Genomic DNA, 16,241 nt, shown 5'->3' on the forward strand with positions numbered 1-16,241 from the left:
ACGCTGGCGCCGTGGGGTGGGGGGGGGTGGGCAGGAGAGGACACCCCCGCCCCATCTCTGCATTTCAGTGGTTTCACGGGGTCCCGTCCATCCGCAAACACCCCCCACCCCGGGGCACCAACACCCCGATGGCCGCGGGGGTCCCACCGCCGGAACCCCCCCCCCGGAGCCACCACTGATGGTTTGGGGGGGGGGGGGCAGATGTGTGGCACCGGGAGGGGGGCTAAAAATCCACAGCACGCACTGTGAACATCCCCCCCCGACACCCCCAAATTACCCCGGGGGGGCTTTCTTTCTTGGACCTACTTTGAGGCGGGGGGGGGTGAAGTGGGGCACGGAGGGGTGCAAAATTCCCATATTTCTATAAATAGCCCCATCCTGGCTGCTTCCCGTAACAGCTCGGCCCCGGTAGCCGTGGCGGGGGGGGGGGCACCCCTAGCAAACCCCCGGTGGCTCTTGAAGGGGGAGTTGGGGGGGGGGTTGGCTTTTCATCCCGGCACCCACCCGGAGCCAGCCCGTCCCTCCAAAAGCTGATTTTTAGGGGTGTACGTGGGAATTCCAGCGGTTCCAGAGCCCTGCAGACCCCCTCTTTTCCCCCCCCCCAACCCTGGATGGAGGGGACCCCCCACTCGCCACCCTCCCCCCACCCCCCCCCAGAGCATGGTCCCGGGGCGAGAAGCCAGCTCGCCATTACCGGAGGAGGAAGAAGCCACCGTCCCGCTGGCAGCCGCGAGGTGCCGGAGCGATTCTCCAGGCCTTGGCAGAGGTACCGGGACGCGGCGAGGAAGAGGAGGAGGAGGAGGAGAAGGAGGAGGAAGAGGAAGGCCAGGGAAAGCCGCCGGCAGGCATCGCCCGGAGTTTGGGTGGCGTTGGCCGGGATCCTGGCGGGATCTCCGGTGGGATCCTGGCGGGATCTCCGGTGGGATCCCGGCAGCCCCGGCGGTGTCGGACCGTCAACCGGGACGCGCCGAGCCGGTTCTCCCACGGGAACGGAAGCTCCAGCCAAACCCGCGGGATCCCGCGCTCCCGGCTTTCACCCCCGCCGGCACCGCCACCGGCACCGCCACCGGCACCGCTGTCCCCGGGCACGTCCCTCAGCCCGGCAGGGGACCGGAGCTCCGGTGAGCGCGGGGGGTATCGCTGCACCTCCTCTCCCCCCGGGGCGGGACGGGGGCTGTCAGCAGAGTGGGGGGGCCCAGGAGACTGGGATTGAGCTGGGGAGTACTGGAGGTGAGCTGGGGGTGTGCTGGGGGAGAGCTGGGTTATACTGGGATTGAGCTGGGGAGTATTGGGGAGAGCTGGGTTATACTGGGATTGAGCTGGGTTATACTGGGATTGAGCTGGGGGGTATTGGGGAGAGCTGGGTTATACTGGGATTGAGCTGGGTTATACTGGGATTGAGCTGGGGTGTGCTGGGGGAGAGCTAGGTTATACTGGGATTGAGTTGAGGAGTACTGGGTGGGAGCTGGGTTATACTGGGATTGAGCTGGGGTGTGCTGGGATTGAGCTGGGTTATACTGGGATTGAGCTGGGGAGTACTGGGGAGAGCTGGGTTATATGGGGATTGAGCTGGGTTATACTGGGATTGATCTGGGTTATACTGGATTGAGTTAGGGTGTGCTGGGATTGAGCTGGGTTATACAGAGATGGAGCTGGATACACTGGGGATTGAGCTGGTGTGTGCTGGCGGAGAGCTGGGTTATACTGGGGGGGGGCGATGTGTTCCGGGGGGGGGGGGGAAACACGCAGAGCCCCCCCCCGCGCTACCGGGCCCCGCCGTATTCCCGCCCGATGGAACGGGGATCCCGGGGGAAAACCACCGGGAATTTCCCAAAGCGGGGGGCGGGGGGCTTTTTTTTTTGGTTCTTTTCCCCTCCCCACCCAGTTCCCGAGGGCTCGGCCCGGGGAAACATCAAAGGGGGGGGAGGTTGGGGGCCGGGGGGGGGCGGGTGGGGTGTCGGGATGTGAGGACCGCCCCCCCCCCGTCGCCCCCCCCGCATGGCTCTTCCCCCCGCCCCCCGCCCGGAATTGTCCCACGGCCGGACAATGCTTCTTTCATGGCGCGGGGACGGGGACACGCCGGCTGCCTGCTCCGGGGGGGGGACGACGCGTCCCCCCCCCCCGCCTCGGGCCCCCGCCCACGCCGGGCCCCCGGCGAGTGGGGGGGGGGGCGGGCATGGCAGCACCCGCTGGGCCACGCAACAGGGTGGGCCCCGCGTCCCCCCCCCGCATCCCCCCTCCTGCATCCCCCTCCCCATTCCTCCATTCCCCCCCCCCCTGCATCCCCCCATCCTGCATTCCCCAACTCCTGCACCCCCCCCTCCTGCGTCCCCCCTCCTGCATCCCCCCAACATCCCCCCCCCGCATCCCCCCAACTCCTGCATCCCCCCATCCTGCATCCCCCCGCATCCCCCTTCTGCACCCCCCCAACTCCTGCACACCCCCCCCGCGTCCCCCCAACTCCTGCATCCCCCCATCCTGCATCCCCCCTGCATCCCCCTCCTGCACCCCCCCCTCCTGCATCCCCCCAACATCCCCCCCCGCATCCCCCCAACTCCTGCATCCCCCCGTCCTGCACCCCCCTCCTGTATCCCCCCTCCTCTGTCCCCCTCCTGCATCCCCCTCCTTCACCCCCCCAACTCCTGTGTCCCCCCCCTCCCGTATCCCCCCTCCTGCATCCCCCCCAATATCCCCCCCCCGCCGTGTCCCAGCACCGCGCAGACCCCTGGTCCCTGGGGGGGTTCCAGCCTGTCCCCCAGGATGTAACACTCCTCTGAGCCCCCCCCCCCCCCCCCGGTGCTCCCACCACCTCAACACCCCCCAAACCCCGCATCCCCCGGGGGCTGCCAGTCTGTCCCCCAGGATGGAGCATCCCCCTGACCCCCCCCCCCGCCCCGGTGCTCTTGGCACCCCAACACCTTGCAAAACCCTGGTCCCTGGGGGGGTTCAGCCTGTCCCCCAGGATGGAGCATCCCTCTGAGCCCCCCCCCCGCCCCGCCAAGTGCTCCCACCACCCCAATAGAGCCCCCATCCCCCGGGGGGTGCCAGCCTGTCCCCCAGGACGCAGCATCCCCCTGCCCCCCCCTAGTGCTCTGGGCACCCCAACACCTCCCAGACCCCCGGTCCCTCGGGGGGTGCCAGCCTCGGGGACATCGCACCTTCCTGAGCTCCATCTTCCCACCTGCAGCAGCCGGGGTGGGGGGGGGGGGGGGCCCGTCGGACACCAGGAACCGTCCCCCCCCTCCCATGACACCCACGGCTGTGGACAGCAGGGTGTCATTGATGGCCACGTCCCAAGCAGCAATTGTCCCTGGTCGCCTTCCCGGTCCTCTTGGGAAGAGCTGCTGGGATCCCTGTCCCAGCCCCAGCTCCGGGGGGGTTACGGGACATGGAATCATGGAATGGTTTGGGATGGAAGGGACCTTAAAGGCCACCCAGTGCCACCCCCTGGGTTCTCCATCATCGGCCACTTTTAAGATGGACCGTCTTGCCCAGACCAGGCTGGTGCCACGGAAAGTGGGACCAGATGGTCCCCGAGGTCCCTTTGCCCCCCAGGACACTCCTGTGACCGAAGGCTCCTCGTAGTGACGGAGAAACGCCGGAGAACCCATGGATGAACCCCCCCAAAATGCCCCCCCCACCCCCATCCCAGCGCCCGGGGACGACGCCTCTCCCAGAGGTGTTTTTGGGGGGGTCGTGCCCCAGTTGGGGCATTCGACAGGCGGTACTGGTGTTACTGGTACCGCTGCAGAGGGGGAGCAGCCTTGTCCCTAATTAGTGCCCCAACGCTAATTGGGTTTAGGGGGGGGGTGTCTCTCGGTGTCGCCCCCACCGAGAGGCCCCCTTCCCCCCCCCCCCCCCCCCCCGGGCCAAACCCCACAATGGATCAGTGTGGGGGACCCCAAGGCACCCAGCAGCACCCACCACAACGGGGGACCCCCAGGGACACCCCCACACACACTGAGCCCACCATGGAGCTGGGGACAAGGCAGGAGCCGGGGGGGGGCGCTCCCAGGGGACCAAGGACAGGACAGAAAGGCCGCATCACCCCCCCGCCGTGCCAGATTTATTTGTTTTATTCCTAAATAATCATCTCCGGTACAAGGTACAAAATCTTCCCCCCCCCCGCCCCACCCCTCGCCGCCCCCAGAGCAGGGGGGACAGGGACAGGGATCAGCTCCGAAATCCCGATTCAAGGCATAAGAAAGTGCTCGGACCCGCACCCCGGGGCCCCTTGCCTGGAAATTGGGGGGGGGGGAGTCAAGAGCCCCCCAGCCCCCCCCCCAGCACATCTGGAGGTACCAGCAGACGCCCCAACACCCCCCCCTTCAACATTCCTGGAGATGCTGGGAGCACCCAGGGACCCCCCCCAGAACACCTGGAGGTGCCAGGAGCCCCCCCAGATCCCCCCAACATGCCTGAAGACACTGGGAAAGGGGGGGCCAGTAGCCCCCCAGCCTCCCCAGCACATCTGGAGGTGCCAGCAGACCCCCAAGTCCTGTCCGTCCCACCCCCCCCCCATTCCTGGAGATGATGGGAGCCCCCAGAGCCCCCCCAAACATCTGGAAGTGCCGAGAGCCCCCCGAGATCCCCCCAGCATGCGTGAAGACGCTGGGCCCCCCCCATCCAAGCCACTCTTGGAGGTGCCAGGAGCCCCCAGAGACCCCCCCAGAACACCTGGAGGTGCTGGGAGCCCCCCCAGATCCGCCCCCCCCATCATGCCTGGACATGTGGGGACCCCCCAAGCACCCCCAGCACATCTGGAGGTGCCAGGAGCCCCCTCAACATGTTTGGAAGTATCAGGACACCCCCCCTCCCCAGGCCCCCCCATCACACCTGGAAGTGCCAGGAGCCCCCCAGGCCACCCCCCCCAACATGTCTGGAGGTATCAGGACCCCCCCCCAGCACATCTGGAGGTGCCGGGGGCCCCCCCAACCCCCCCAAGATGCCTGGGGGTGCTGATATGCGCCCCCCCACCCCCACCCCACACACCTGGGGGGTACCACGAGCCCTCCAAACACCCCCCAGCATGCCTGGTAGTGCTGAGACACACACCCCTGCACACCTGGGGGTGTCAGGAGCCCCCCAGGCTCCCCCCCCTCGAACACCCAGAGGCACAGGCAGACCCCCAAGCCCTCCCGCCCCCCCCCCCCAAGACTTGGGGGGCAATAGGGTTGGGGGTCCGGGGGGAGGAAGGCAGCTCTGTTAGAGGGGAGGGGGTGCCAGGGAGCAGAGGGGGAGGGTGGGGAAGGGGTGGGGGGTGGGGGGGTTCAGCAGGGCTAGGGCCCCCCCTTTCCTCTTCCCCCCTCCCCCGGGGGGGGGCGGGGAGAAATGAAGGGCACTTTGGGTTTGATGGGGACAAGGTGGGTGTCCCGCGGTGGCCACGAAGGGACCGGGGTGGTGGCAGCCCCCAGGATGCGGGGGGTGGGGGGGTGGGAGAAGCCCAGCACGACCCCCCCCCCCCAAACAGGAGGGGTGGCAGCGGGGGAGCCAAAATCACAGGGACATCCACCCCCCCCGAGCCATCGAGTGCGTGCGAGGGACAGAAAAGACATTGGAATGGGGGGAATCTGGGGGGAATTTGGGGGGGAACGGGGACAAAATGACCCGGGGTGGGGGGGTGGGGAGCCCAGCATGGCCCCCCCCCTCCCCAAACAGAGGGCGTGGCAGCAGGGGGGGTCCCCCCAGAACCAAAATCATGGGGGCGTCCCCCCCGAGCCATGGCGTGTGCGCGAGGGGCAGAAAAGACATTGGAATGGGGGGAATTTGGGGGGAATTTGAGGGGGGAACGGGAACAAAATGACCCGGGGGGTGTGTGTGTGTGGGGGGGGGTGTCTCAATTGACACTGTCCTCGTCGCTGGCCTCGGCGCGGTCGTCCTTGGCCTCGGGCAGGGCGCTCTCATCGATGTTCTCCAGGGAGTCGGCGTGTTGGAGGGAGAGCTCGGAGAGCGGCAGCACCGGGAGCCGGCTCTGCTCCGGGAAGAGCCAGGGCTTGAAGTGGGGATCGTGCCTCTCCTTCCAGGCGGGGTACTTCAGGCAGGCCTTGTACATCTTCTTCATGGCCTAGGGGAGGGGGGGGGGGCGGGGAACGGTCCGTCAGTGTCGTGTCCCCCCCCTGCCATTACGGGGGAGGAAGGTCCTCCAAGCTCTCCCAGCCTTCCCTGGAGCGCCCCAAACGCTTGCAAGGAGATCAATGGAGCGTTGGAGGAACGGAAAAGGCTCACGGGCGCCCAAAAGGCCATGGGAGATGAAGACAAGATGGTCCCGCCACTCGTGGGATGAGCTTGCTAGTTCTCAAGGCCATCGCGCCCCATAAGTGACCTTTGAAAAGCCGTGGGAGATGAAGATGAGATGGTTCCACCACTCGTGTGGCGAGCTTGCTAGTTCTCAAGGCCATCACGCCCCATAAGTGACCTTTGGAAAGCCATGGGAGATGAAGACGAGATGGTTCCACCACTCGTGTGGCGAGCTTGCTAGTTCTCAAGGCCATTGTGTCCCATAAGTGACCTTTGCTTCATTATATCCTGTTCAATATAGTCATCAACGAGCTGGGTGAGGGGACAGTGTTTGCTGGTGACACCAAGCTGGGAGGGGTGGGTGACACCCCAGAAGGCCGTGCCACCATCCAGCCAGACCTGGGCAGGTGGAGAGTTGGGTGGAGAGGAACCCGATGGAGCTCAACACGGGCAAGTGTAGGGTCCTGCCCCTGGGGAGGAACAACCCCCCGCACCAGGACAGGTTGGGGCTGACCTGCTGCAGAGCAGCTCTGCAGAGAGGGACCTGGGAGTCCTGGTGGGCAACAGGTTGCCCACGAGCCAGCCATGTGCCCTGGTGGCCAAGAAGGCCAGTGGTCTCCTGGGGGGCATCCAGAAGAGCGTGGCCAGCAGGTGGGACAAGGGGAAACGGGCACAAACTGGAATGAAGAAAATAAGGAGAAGTTCATTTTGAGGGTGGCAGAGCCCTGGCACAGGCTGCCCAGAGAGGTGTGGAGTCTCCATCTCTGGAGACATTCCAAACCCATCTCCAACCTGCTCTGGGTGACCCTGCTCTGGTGGGACTGGGTGGTCTCTGAAGGTCCCTTCCAATTCGGTGGCTCAGTAAGAGAGGGGAAGATTTTTCCCAAGAAACACCATACCTGGGGAGATTTTTCCCAACAAAGACTATTCCTGGGAACATCTTTCCCAAGAAGACCATAACTGTGAAGACTTTTCCCCAAGAAGATGGTACCTGGGAAGATTTTTCCCAAGAAAATCATATCTGGGAAGATTTTTTCCCAAGAAAGAACATACCTGGGAAGATTTTTCCCAAGAAGATCATAGCTGGGAAGGTTTTTCCCATGAAAGAAGACCATACCTGGGAAAGTTTTTCCTAAGAAGATGGTACCTGGGAAGGTTTTTCCGAACAAAGACCATACCTGGGAAGACTTTTCCTAAGAAGATGGTACCTGGGAAGATTTTTTCCCAAGAAAGAACATACCTGGGAAGATTTTTTCCCAAGAAGATCACAGCTGGGAAGATCTTTCCTAAGAAGATGGTACCTGGGAAGATTTTTCCCAAGAGAGACCGTAGCTGGGAAGATTTTTCCCAAGCAGGTGGTACCTGAGAAGATTTTTCCCAAGAAAGAAGAAGTTTGTGCCTGGGAAGATTCCCTGTAAAAGACGCTGGAGCCGGGCCCAGCGATCTCTTCATCTCCATCTTTTTCTCCCTCTTTTCCATCCTCCATCCCTCCGTTTCTCCCCTCTCTCAGAGCCATTAAGTACCGGTTGGAGTCATTAAGTAACGACCTTAAGCTCGCCCTAATTAGTGCCAGGCCTGACCCATTCCCGCGGGCTCGTTAAGAGCCGCACTAATTATTTTGGGGAAACTACGAAATGTTCGTATCCGGACCCGGAGGTTTCTCTCCCCTTGGTCCGCGCCGGTGGGGATTTATGGATCGGAAGTCACTTAAACACCACCCCCACCCCCCACCCCCCCGGCTCTGGCTTTCCTGAGAGTGGGATGGAGCCGAGGTGGGGATGGGGGGGCGACACACACGGGGACACCCCTCGCCACCCCCACCCCCTCCCCCCGTGTCCCCCCTCCCGACTCACCTTGGGGGCCAGGAACTGGGAGGATTTGTTCACCACCCATTTCGGCAGGGAACCTGGAGAGAGAAGGTGCGGGGGGGTGGGAGGAGACAGGCTGGGACCCCCAGTGCCGCCTCCCCCCCCCCCCCCCCCAAGTCACCCTCCTTGGGGACAGGAGGGCTTGGGGACACCCCTCCAGAGAGGTGGGGGGGGGGTGGGGGACAGGACAGACAGACACAGGACATTCCAGGGAAATGGGGGTTCCACCCAAACCGCTCCCACCTTCTTTCCCAAAAAAAAAATGCTATTTTCGCCGCTGCTTCTACCCCAAAACAGGGATTATTTCAAGAGAACCGGCCCAAAACGTTCCCACCCTGCCTGCATCCCTGCCCCCGCCGAACTGCCCCCCCCCCCGACTCCCAGCTCCCAAATCCCCCCCCCACCCCATTAATTAACCTCGTTAGCACAGCCCCCCCACAGTGGAGGGTGACAATCCCTGGGGGACAGGAGGGCAAGACGGGGGTGGGCTCAGCCTCCCTGGGGTGTGTGTGTGGGGGGGAAAAGGGACATTTCCCCCCTCCCCCCCCCCAAATTTACCTTTGGGGTCCACCTGGGCCAGGTAGGTGATGGTGCAGCTCTTGGCTCCCGTCCCCTCGATCAGGTAGCCCGTCTGGATGGAGACCGCTCGCACCATGTCCTTGCGGGGGGGGTACTTCTGCAGGAGGGGGGGGGGACGCGACACAGGTCAGTGGCAGGATGGGGTACACCCTGACCCCCCCCCGCCCCCTCCAACCCCCTCTCCCGGGACTCACGGGGTGCTTGACGGAGTAGTTCATGATGATGTAGTCACTGCCCATGGGCAGCCAGGAGCGGAGTGTGATGACATCCCGGTTCTTCAGGGGCTTGGGACACTTCCCTGGGGGAGACAGCGGGGGGGGGAATGGACAGACACCGGTGTGAGACACCCCACACCCCTACCTCCCTCCTTCCAGCATGGGCATCTCCTCTGGGGGATCCCCTCAAATACCCCCAAACCTGGTACCCGGGCTCATCCCAGGGATGCCCAGGCACCTCCCAACCCAGGGATGTGGTACCCAGGGATGCGGCTCCCAGGGACGCGGCTCCCAAAGATGCAGTACCCAGGGATGCGGCTCCCAAAGATGCAGTACCCAGGGATGCGGCTCCCAAAGATGCGGCTCCCAGGGATGTGGTACCCAGGGATGCGGCTCCCAAAGATGCGGTACCCAGGGATGCGACACCAGGGGTCAGCCCCCCCTAACCCCAGCCCTGGGACACCCCCCAGCCGCCCGCCCTCCCAGCCCCCTCCTCACAGGCGTAGTAGCCCACGTCGGAGTTGACGGTCAGCTTCCCGATGTCGAAGGTCTCGATGACGTTGGTGTCCCATTTTTTCCGGTACTCGATGTCATGCAGCACGTCGTAGAGCGTCTCCGCCGGCACGTCCTTGCACTCCATCCTGCACTGCAGGGGGGGGGCAGCTGAGAAACTGCCCTGGCTGGGGGGGGCGGCCATGGGGACCCCCCAGGAGGGTGGCCATGGGGACCTTGGGTGGGAAGGTGGCCATGGGGACCACCAAGAGGATGGCCATGGAGACCCCCAGGCGGGTGGCCATGGGGACTCTGGGTGGGAAGGTGGCCTTGGGGACAGCGGGTGGGAGGGTGGCCATGGGGATCACCAGGAGGGTGGCCATGGTGACCCCCGTGGGAGGACAGCCATGGGGACCCCTGGGATGGAGGGCAACCATGGGGAACCTCGGGTGGCAGGGCAGTCATGGGCACTGTAGGTAGGAGGGTGGCCATGGGGACCCCCCAGGATGGAGGGAGGCCATGGGGAACCCCCCAGGTGGGAGGACAGCCGTGGGGACCCCCAAGGGAGGGTGGCCATGGAGACCCTGGGCGGGAGGGCAGCCATGGGGACAGTGGGTGGGAGGATGGTCATGAGGAACACCCCAGGTGGGAGGGTGGCCATGGCAACCCCCCAGCATGGAGGGAGGCCATGAGGACACCGGGCGTGAGGGTGGCTGTGGGGACTCTGGATGGGAGGGTGGTTGTGGGGACCCTGGGAGGGTGGGTAGCCATGGGGACCCTGCATGGGAGGGCGGCCGTGGGCACCCCCAGGTGGGAAGGTGGCCATGGGGACCCCTGGGATGCGGGGAGACCATGGGGAACCCCAGGTGGGAGGGCAGCTGTGGGGACCCTGGGTGGGAGGACGGCCATGGGGACCCCCAGGAGGGTGGCCATGGGGATCCTGGGTGGGAAGGTGGCCATGGGGACCCCCGAGGGATGTAGGCTGTGAGGAACCCCAGGATGGAGGGAGGCCATGGGGACCCCTGAAGGACAGCGGCCATGGGGACCCCTCGGATCGTGGGAGCCCATGGAGAACCCCAGGAAGGTGGCCATGGGGACCCTAGGTGGGAGGACAGCCATGGGGATCCTCAAAAGGATGGACATGGGGACCCTGGGTGGGAGGACTGCCATAGGGACCCCTGAGGGAGGGTGACTGTGGGGACCCTGGGCAGGAGGGTGGCCATAGGGACCCTGGGCAGGAAGGTGGCCATGGGGACATCCAGGAGGATGGTCATGGGGATCCCCAAGAGGTGGGAGGGCAGCCATGGGGACCCCTGAGGGAGGGTGACCATGGGGATGCCCCAGGATGGAGGGAGACCATGGGGACCCTGGGCGGGAGGGTGGCTGTGGGCACCCCCAAGGGAGGGTAGGTGACCGTGGTGACCCCTGGGTGGTGGGGTGGCCATGGGGACACCTGAGTGGGAAGGTGGCCATGGGGATCCTAGGCGGGAGGACGGCCATGGGGACCCCCGGGTGGGGGTCACCTCTCAGGCTCCCCAAAACCCCCGGCAGCCCCGCTCCCTGAGGAGCCGGATCCTGACCAGCAGCTCAGCCCAGTCTGTCCCAGTCCAGCCCAGTTGGCCACCCAGAGCCACCTCGCAGCCTGGGCACGTGGGGCTGAGCCCCGGCTGCCAGGGGGACCTTCTTGGGACAGGGGGGGACAGACCCTGCCCCCTCGCTTCTCCCCCCATTGCCCGTCACCCCCCCAGAGTAGCATCCCAGCATGGGGGGGGGGGGGGGCTGGGGCATGGGGCCAAGCCCCGCGCCGTGGGGCAGAAGGGGGGGGGTCCTGCACCCCCCCCGGGTTGGTTGTCCCCCAAGGACAGCTCCCAGACCCCCCTGTGCCCCCCCAGACCCCCAGCAGCCAGGGGGGGGAGAAGCTAGGCCCAACCCCACAGAGCCCATACCTGCCCCATGGAAACTATCTCCAGCCCCATAGATGCCATCCCCAACCCCACAGAGCCTGTCCCCGATGCCATGGAGCCTATCCCTGCCCCACAGAGCCTGTCTCTGCCCCATGGAGCCCATCCCCAACCCCACGGAAACTCTGTCCCCAAGCCCATAGAACCCGTCCTCAACCCCCACGGAGCACATCCCTGCCCCATGGAGCCTGTCCCCAACCCCACTGAGCCCATCCCTGCCCCATGGAGCCCACCTCCAAACCCCACGGAGCCCATTCCCCAACCCCATGGAGCCTGTCCCCAGCCCCACAGAGCCTGTTCCTGCCCCACAGAGCCTGTCCCCAACACCATGGAGCTTGTCCCTGTCCCACCAAGCCTGTCCTCAACACCACGGAGCCCGTCCCCAGCCCGACGGAGCCTGTCCCTGCCCCATGGGACCTGTCACCAGCCCCACAGAGCCCATCCCTGCTCCACGGAGCCTGTCCCCAACCCCATGGAGCCTGTCCCTGGCCCACGGAGCTCATTCCTTCCTCACGGAGCGTGTGTCCCCAACCCCACAGAGCCTGTCCCCAATGCCATGGAGCTCGTCCCTGCCCCATGGAGCATGCCCCCAACCCCACAGAGCCCATCCTCAACCCCACAGGGCCCATTCCCCCGCCCCATGGAGCCTGTCCCCAATCCCACAGAGCCTGTCCCCAGCCCCATGGAGCCCATCCCTGCTCCACCGAGCCTGTCCCCAAGCCTGTCCCCAACACACAGAGCCCGTCCCCAACCCCACAGAGCCTGTCCCCAGCCCCACAGAGCCCGTCCCTAAGCCTGTCCCCCAGCCCCACGGAGCCTGTCCCCCTGCGCCTTCCACTGCAACCCCTCCGTTTGTCCCAAAAGCCTGGCAGGGGACAGCCTGGACAGTGGTTCTGGGGAGCACAGCCCCGGGGTAAGGGACCGGGGATGGGGGGAGGTCTGGCCAGGAGAGGGGACGGTGCCACCGGGGAGGGACCAGGGCATCGGGCGCCCCAGCCCTGGGTCAATATTGACTCTGAGGAGGAGGAGGAAGAGAAGGAGGAGGAGGAGAAGGAGGAAGAGAAGGAGGAGAAGGAAGAGGGCGAAAGGGTGCAAGGGGCCTCCCCTGCCCCACGGATTTTGCAGGGAAGGGGCTTGGGGGGGGACACACACTCCGTGCCAAGTCCCCAGGGCTGTGTTGGACACGAGGGGACAGCCATGGGACAGGAGCAAACCCAACGGGGAGACACACCCCCCCGTGCCTGGTGGCCCCGTGGCCACCTTGGGGCCACCCTCAGAGAGGCCACCCAGGTGGTTGGGGACCCCCGGCATGGAGAAACCCCCACCACCCTGGGGGTCAGCACAACCCCCTGCCCCACATCCTCAGGGGGCCATGAAGCCCCGGCTCGGTCCTCTCTTGCCCAGGTGGCCACCAGGGCCACGCGGGTCATTAATTAAAGAGAAGATGGGCCGAATGCTCGGCAGCATCGTTAGCCTCCGCGGCTAATGAAGGTGACATGATGATTAAGCGAGGAGGGGGGAGCGGGGTTCCAGGCAGGGGACACCCCAGAGCCCCCCCGCCGGCTCCATCCCATCCCAATGCTTCCCAGGGGATGGCTCCCGGCCACCCTTTGGGACCAGCCAGTCCCCAGCGTCCATCCTGGGGGCGGGAGGGGACTCTGGTCCCCCAGGCTGGCTGCCCCACCAGGGTGGGCAAGGGGCTGGGGGGTGGGGGGGGCAGATCCCTGGCCAGAGTTCCCCCCATATCTTGGGCATGGGGGGGGGCGGGGGGAACGGGCAGCCCAGGCCCCCGTGGTGATGAATCAGCCCCCGGGTTTGTGTCAGGTCCCGGTGGCACAAACTGGTTTCCAGTCTCCAGAAAACAGGTTAGACGAGAGCTGCATCCCTAATTGGGGGGGGGGGGGGGGGGGAGGGGGGGGGGCGGCGGGGGCCAGGCCTTCCACTTCCATTTAATTACAGAGCAGAGAAGAGGGAGGAAAACAGCCCTGGGGAGGCTGGGGGCGGGGGGGGGCGGGGGGGGGGGCAGGATGGAGGGGGTACAGAATGGGGGGGACACGACACCTCCAGACACCACCCCCGCCCCATGAAGCCGCGAACACCCCCCCCACACCCCCCCCCCCGCCCCGTGCCACTTCGCCGACGTCACGGGTGGTATCGCGGCACCGAATCCAACGGGAACATCCCGTCCCGGGTGGGGGGTGCGGGGGTCTGGGTAATGCTGGGGACCTGGGGGGGTGGCACAGGGTGTGTCCATCCGTCCTTCCGTCCGTCCCCCCCCCAACCACGGTCCCCGACACCTGCTCATCACAGGCAGGGCATGGACGTACAAACTCCCAGCGGGATCCTTCCAAGCAGGATCCGGCCGGAGGGTGCTGGGGGGGGGGGCGGGGGGCAGGATTTGGGGGTGGGGGGGGGAGATGCGGGGCTGGGTGCCGGCGAGGGGCTCGGAGAGCTGGAGGCGGGGGTGGGGTGCCAGGGAGGGAGAGGGACAAAGGTGGCCGGGGGGAAGGCGGCCACCCCCAGAGTAAACACGGACCTTGGCCTTTCGGGGACGAAGAGGCTCCTGGGTGGGGTTTCACCCAGCAGCGCCCCCCCCCCACCCCCGAACCCACCCCCCTCCCCCCTCCCCGGCATGGGGAGGGAAGGCTCGGGGACCCCGTGGTGTGGCTTCGGGGACACGCTGTGCCAAGCCCTGCCAGGACATCCTGGTGCGGGGCTGGTCCCCTGCCAGGCAGACGTGGCACAGCGGATTGCTGGGGACGGGCAGGGGACAGGCAGAGGACGGGCAGGGGACATTCCCCCCCCCAACACGCACCCCCCGCCACCCTCCCTGCTTGCCCCCCGGCACTCCGATCCCACCAGAGCCATGCTGGGACACCGGGGGACTTGGCACCGGGGGGCCACGGTGCCCCACAGAGCTGTGCCAGGGTGATGGCCAGACCCACGGCGATGGGTCGCGGTTGTGGGGTAGGGCTCGCTCCTCTGCCCCACACCCCCGGGACCGTGTCCCCCCACCCCCCCACCACGGGGCTTGCTGCCACCTGGGCATGGCGGGGACCTGTCACCGTGTCACCGCAGCCCAAACACGCAGCCGCGGGGGGCTCTGCCATGCCGGTGAGCCAACCCTCCGGTGGCGGGGGGGGGGGGGGAATCTGGCACAGCCGGTGCCACCGTCACCGCTGTCACCGTCACCGCCGCCACCCCAGGGACAGGTTTCCCCCGGCGCCGCTTGTTTGTGCGGCTGCTGCAGCGCAGCGTGGGAGCAGGCCGCGCTGCCACCGCCACCACCACCGCCACCAGGCCTCGGCACGGCGACACAACCCGTGGCACCCGGACGGGGACAGCTTCGCCCAGGTCCCCCCGGCAGGGACAGGATGCCGGCCAGCCCCGCAGAGAGCCGGGCAATGGCTCCAGCATGGCACGGTGGGCCGTGGCCACCGGCAGCCCCAGCCTGGTGCCGCTCGTGTCCCAAGTTTTTCCCCTTTGATCCCTTGTCCCCGCTCTGCTGGAGGGATGAGCACGCACGGTGGGTGCCAGCCCGGCACGGTGGCACCGGGGATGGAAGGGACCTGCCAGAGGACGCAGAGGGACCCCCTGGCTCTGTTGGGGGAGAAGGGGTTGCAGGGTGGCGAGGGACAGCCCCAGTGGGGACAGCTTGGATGGGGACAGCCCCAGTGCCCAGCAGGTCCCCAGGAGCCCCCAACCCCACGGGGTCCCCAGGGGCATGGGAGGGGGGGACAGGCAGCACCCAGACCCCATGGTCCCACACCCCCCGGGTATCCCTGTTTGTCCCTGTGTGAGTCCCCAGTCACCCCTCTGCACCCCCCCACCGTGTCCCAGGGGTCCCCCCTTATCCCTGCGCACCCCCGGGGTCTTGCCTGTCCTGGGTCCCACTCACTCCCAGGGTCCCCGCTAACCCCTGAGGTCCCCACTCACCCCAGGGTGCTGCATCGCCCCAGGGTGCTGGTTCACCCCCCAGACCCCCACTTGCTGGGGGGTCCCCATTCACCCCAGGGTGCTGCATCACCCCTGGGTCCCCACTTGCCACAGGGTTCCACTAACCTCTGGGGGTCCCTCTGCTCACCCCTGGGGTCCCCACTCACCGCAGGGTGCTGCATCACCCCAGGGTCCCCATTTGCTATGGGGTCCCCGCTCACCCCAGGGTGCCCCCTGGGTTTCACCCCCCGGCCCCAATTCCTGTGGGGTCCCCACTCCCCCCAGGGTGCCGCATCGCCCCAGGGGGTGCTGGTTCACCCCGCAAGCCTCACTCACTGTGGGGTCCCCACTCATCCCGGGGTGCTGCATCACCCCAGGGTGCTGGTTCACGCCCCTGGCCCCCACTTGCTATGGGGTCCCCACTCACCCCAGGGTGCTGGTTCACCCCCCAAGCCCCACTCACTGCGGGGTCCCCACTCACCCCAGGTGCTGCATCACCCCAGGGGTGGGGTCCCCGCTCACCCCTGGGGTCTACACTCACCCCAGGGTGCTGGTTCACCCCCCAAGCCCCACTCACTGCGGCGTCCCCGCTCACCCCGGGGTGTTGCATCGCCCGAGGGTCCCCACTTTGCCTCCAGGTCCCCCCCGGGGATCCCTTCCCCCCCAGCCCCTCCCGTCCCAGGGTCCCCCCCATCCCCGGCCGGGGTGTCGCCAGTAGAGGATGCGGGATGGGAGATGCGGGGTGCGGGGGGGTGCGGGGGTGTGCGTGTGCGTGCGGTGTCTCACCTTGATCTTGTGCAGGGAGCGCTCGGGCTCCAGCAGCTGCACCCAGACGGCCACCCCCGCCTTGCTGTAGGTGAGGCTCCAGCCGCGCTCCGACTCGCACTCCGCCCGGAACGCCCCGAAGTCCCTGTCGTCGGGGATCTGCACGCTGTCGCGACCCGACATGGCCC

General features: G+C 66.6%; 3 protein-coding genes across 4 annotated transcripts in view; all 3 read right to left on the reverse strand.

Moving 5' to 3' along the window:
- The window catches only part of ARAP1 (ArfGAP with RhoGAP domain, ankyrin repeat and PH domain 1), a 58,380-nt gene extending 57,607 nt beyond the window's left edge, over positions 1 to 773 (reverse strand). The window contains 1 exon segment of the mRNA XM_054223039.1: positions 695 to 773. The gene's annotated coding sequence lies outside the window, so the exon portion shown is untranslated.
- A 4,501-nt stretch (positions 774 to 5,274) lies between these two features.
- On the reverse strand, positions 5,275 to 16,239 carry STARD10 (StAR related lipid transfer domain containing 10). 2 transcript variants are annotated; one of them, XM_054196789.1, is made up of 6 exons: positions 16,075 to 16,239; positions 9,398 to 9,545; positions 8,879 to 8,982; positions 8,664 to 8,778; positions 8,091 to 8,143; positions 5,275 to 6,064 (listed from the first exon to the last, which is right to left on the reverse strand). In XM_054196789.1, exons 1-6 carry the CDS (start codon positions 16,234 to 16,236, stop codon positions 5,837 to 5,839), a joined length of 810 nt encoding a protein of 269 aa, XP_054052764.1. In that variant the 5' UTR covers positions 16,237 to 16,239; the 3' UTR covers positions 5,275 to 5,836. The 2 variants fall into 2 exon arrangements, with proteins under 2 accessions (XP_054052764.1, XP_054052756.1); XM_054196781.1 differs by having other exon boundaries at positions 5,456 to 6,064; positions 8,664 to 8,781.
- On the reverse strand, positions 6,103 to 7,877 carry LOC128907644 (uncharacterized). Its single transcript, XM_054196770.1, has 2 exons — positions 7,385 to 7,877; positions 6,103 to 7,167 (listed from the first exon to the last, which is right to left on the reverse strand). Exons 1-2 carry the CDS (start codon positions 7,714 to 7,716, stop codon positions 6,519 to 6,521), a joined length of 981 nt encoding a protein of 326 aa, XP_054052745.1. The 5' UTR covers positions 7,717 to 7,877; the 3' UTR covers positions 6,103 to 6,518.
- Positions 16,240 to 16,241: the final 2 nt, after the last annotated feature.

The sequence above is a fragment of the Rissa tridactyla genome, chromosome 1 (assembly GCF_028500815.1).
Source record: "Rissa tridactyla isolate bRisTri1 chromosome 1, bRisTri1.patW.cur.20221130, whole genome shotgun sequence".
Taxonomy (NCBI): domain Eukaryota; kingdom Metazoa; phylum Chordata; class Aves; order Charadriiformes; family Laridae; genus Rissa; species Rissa tridactyla.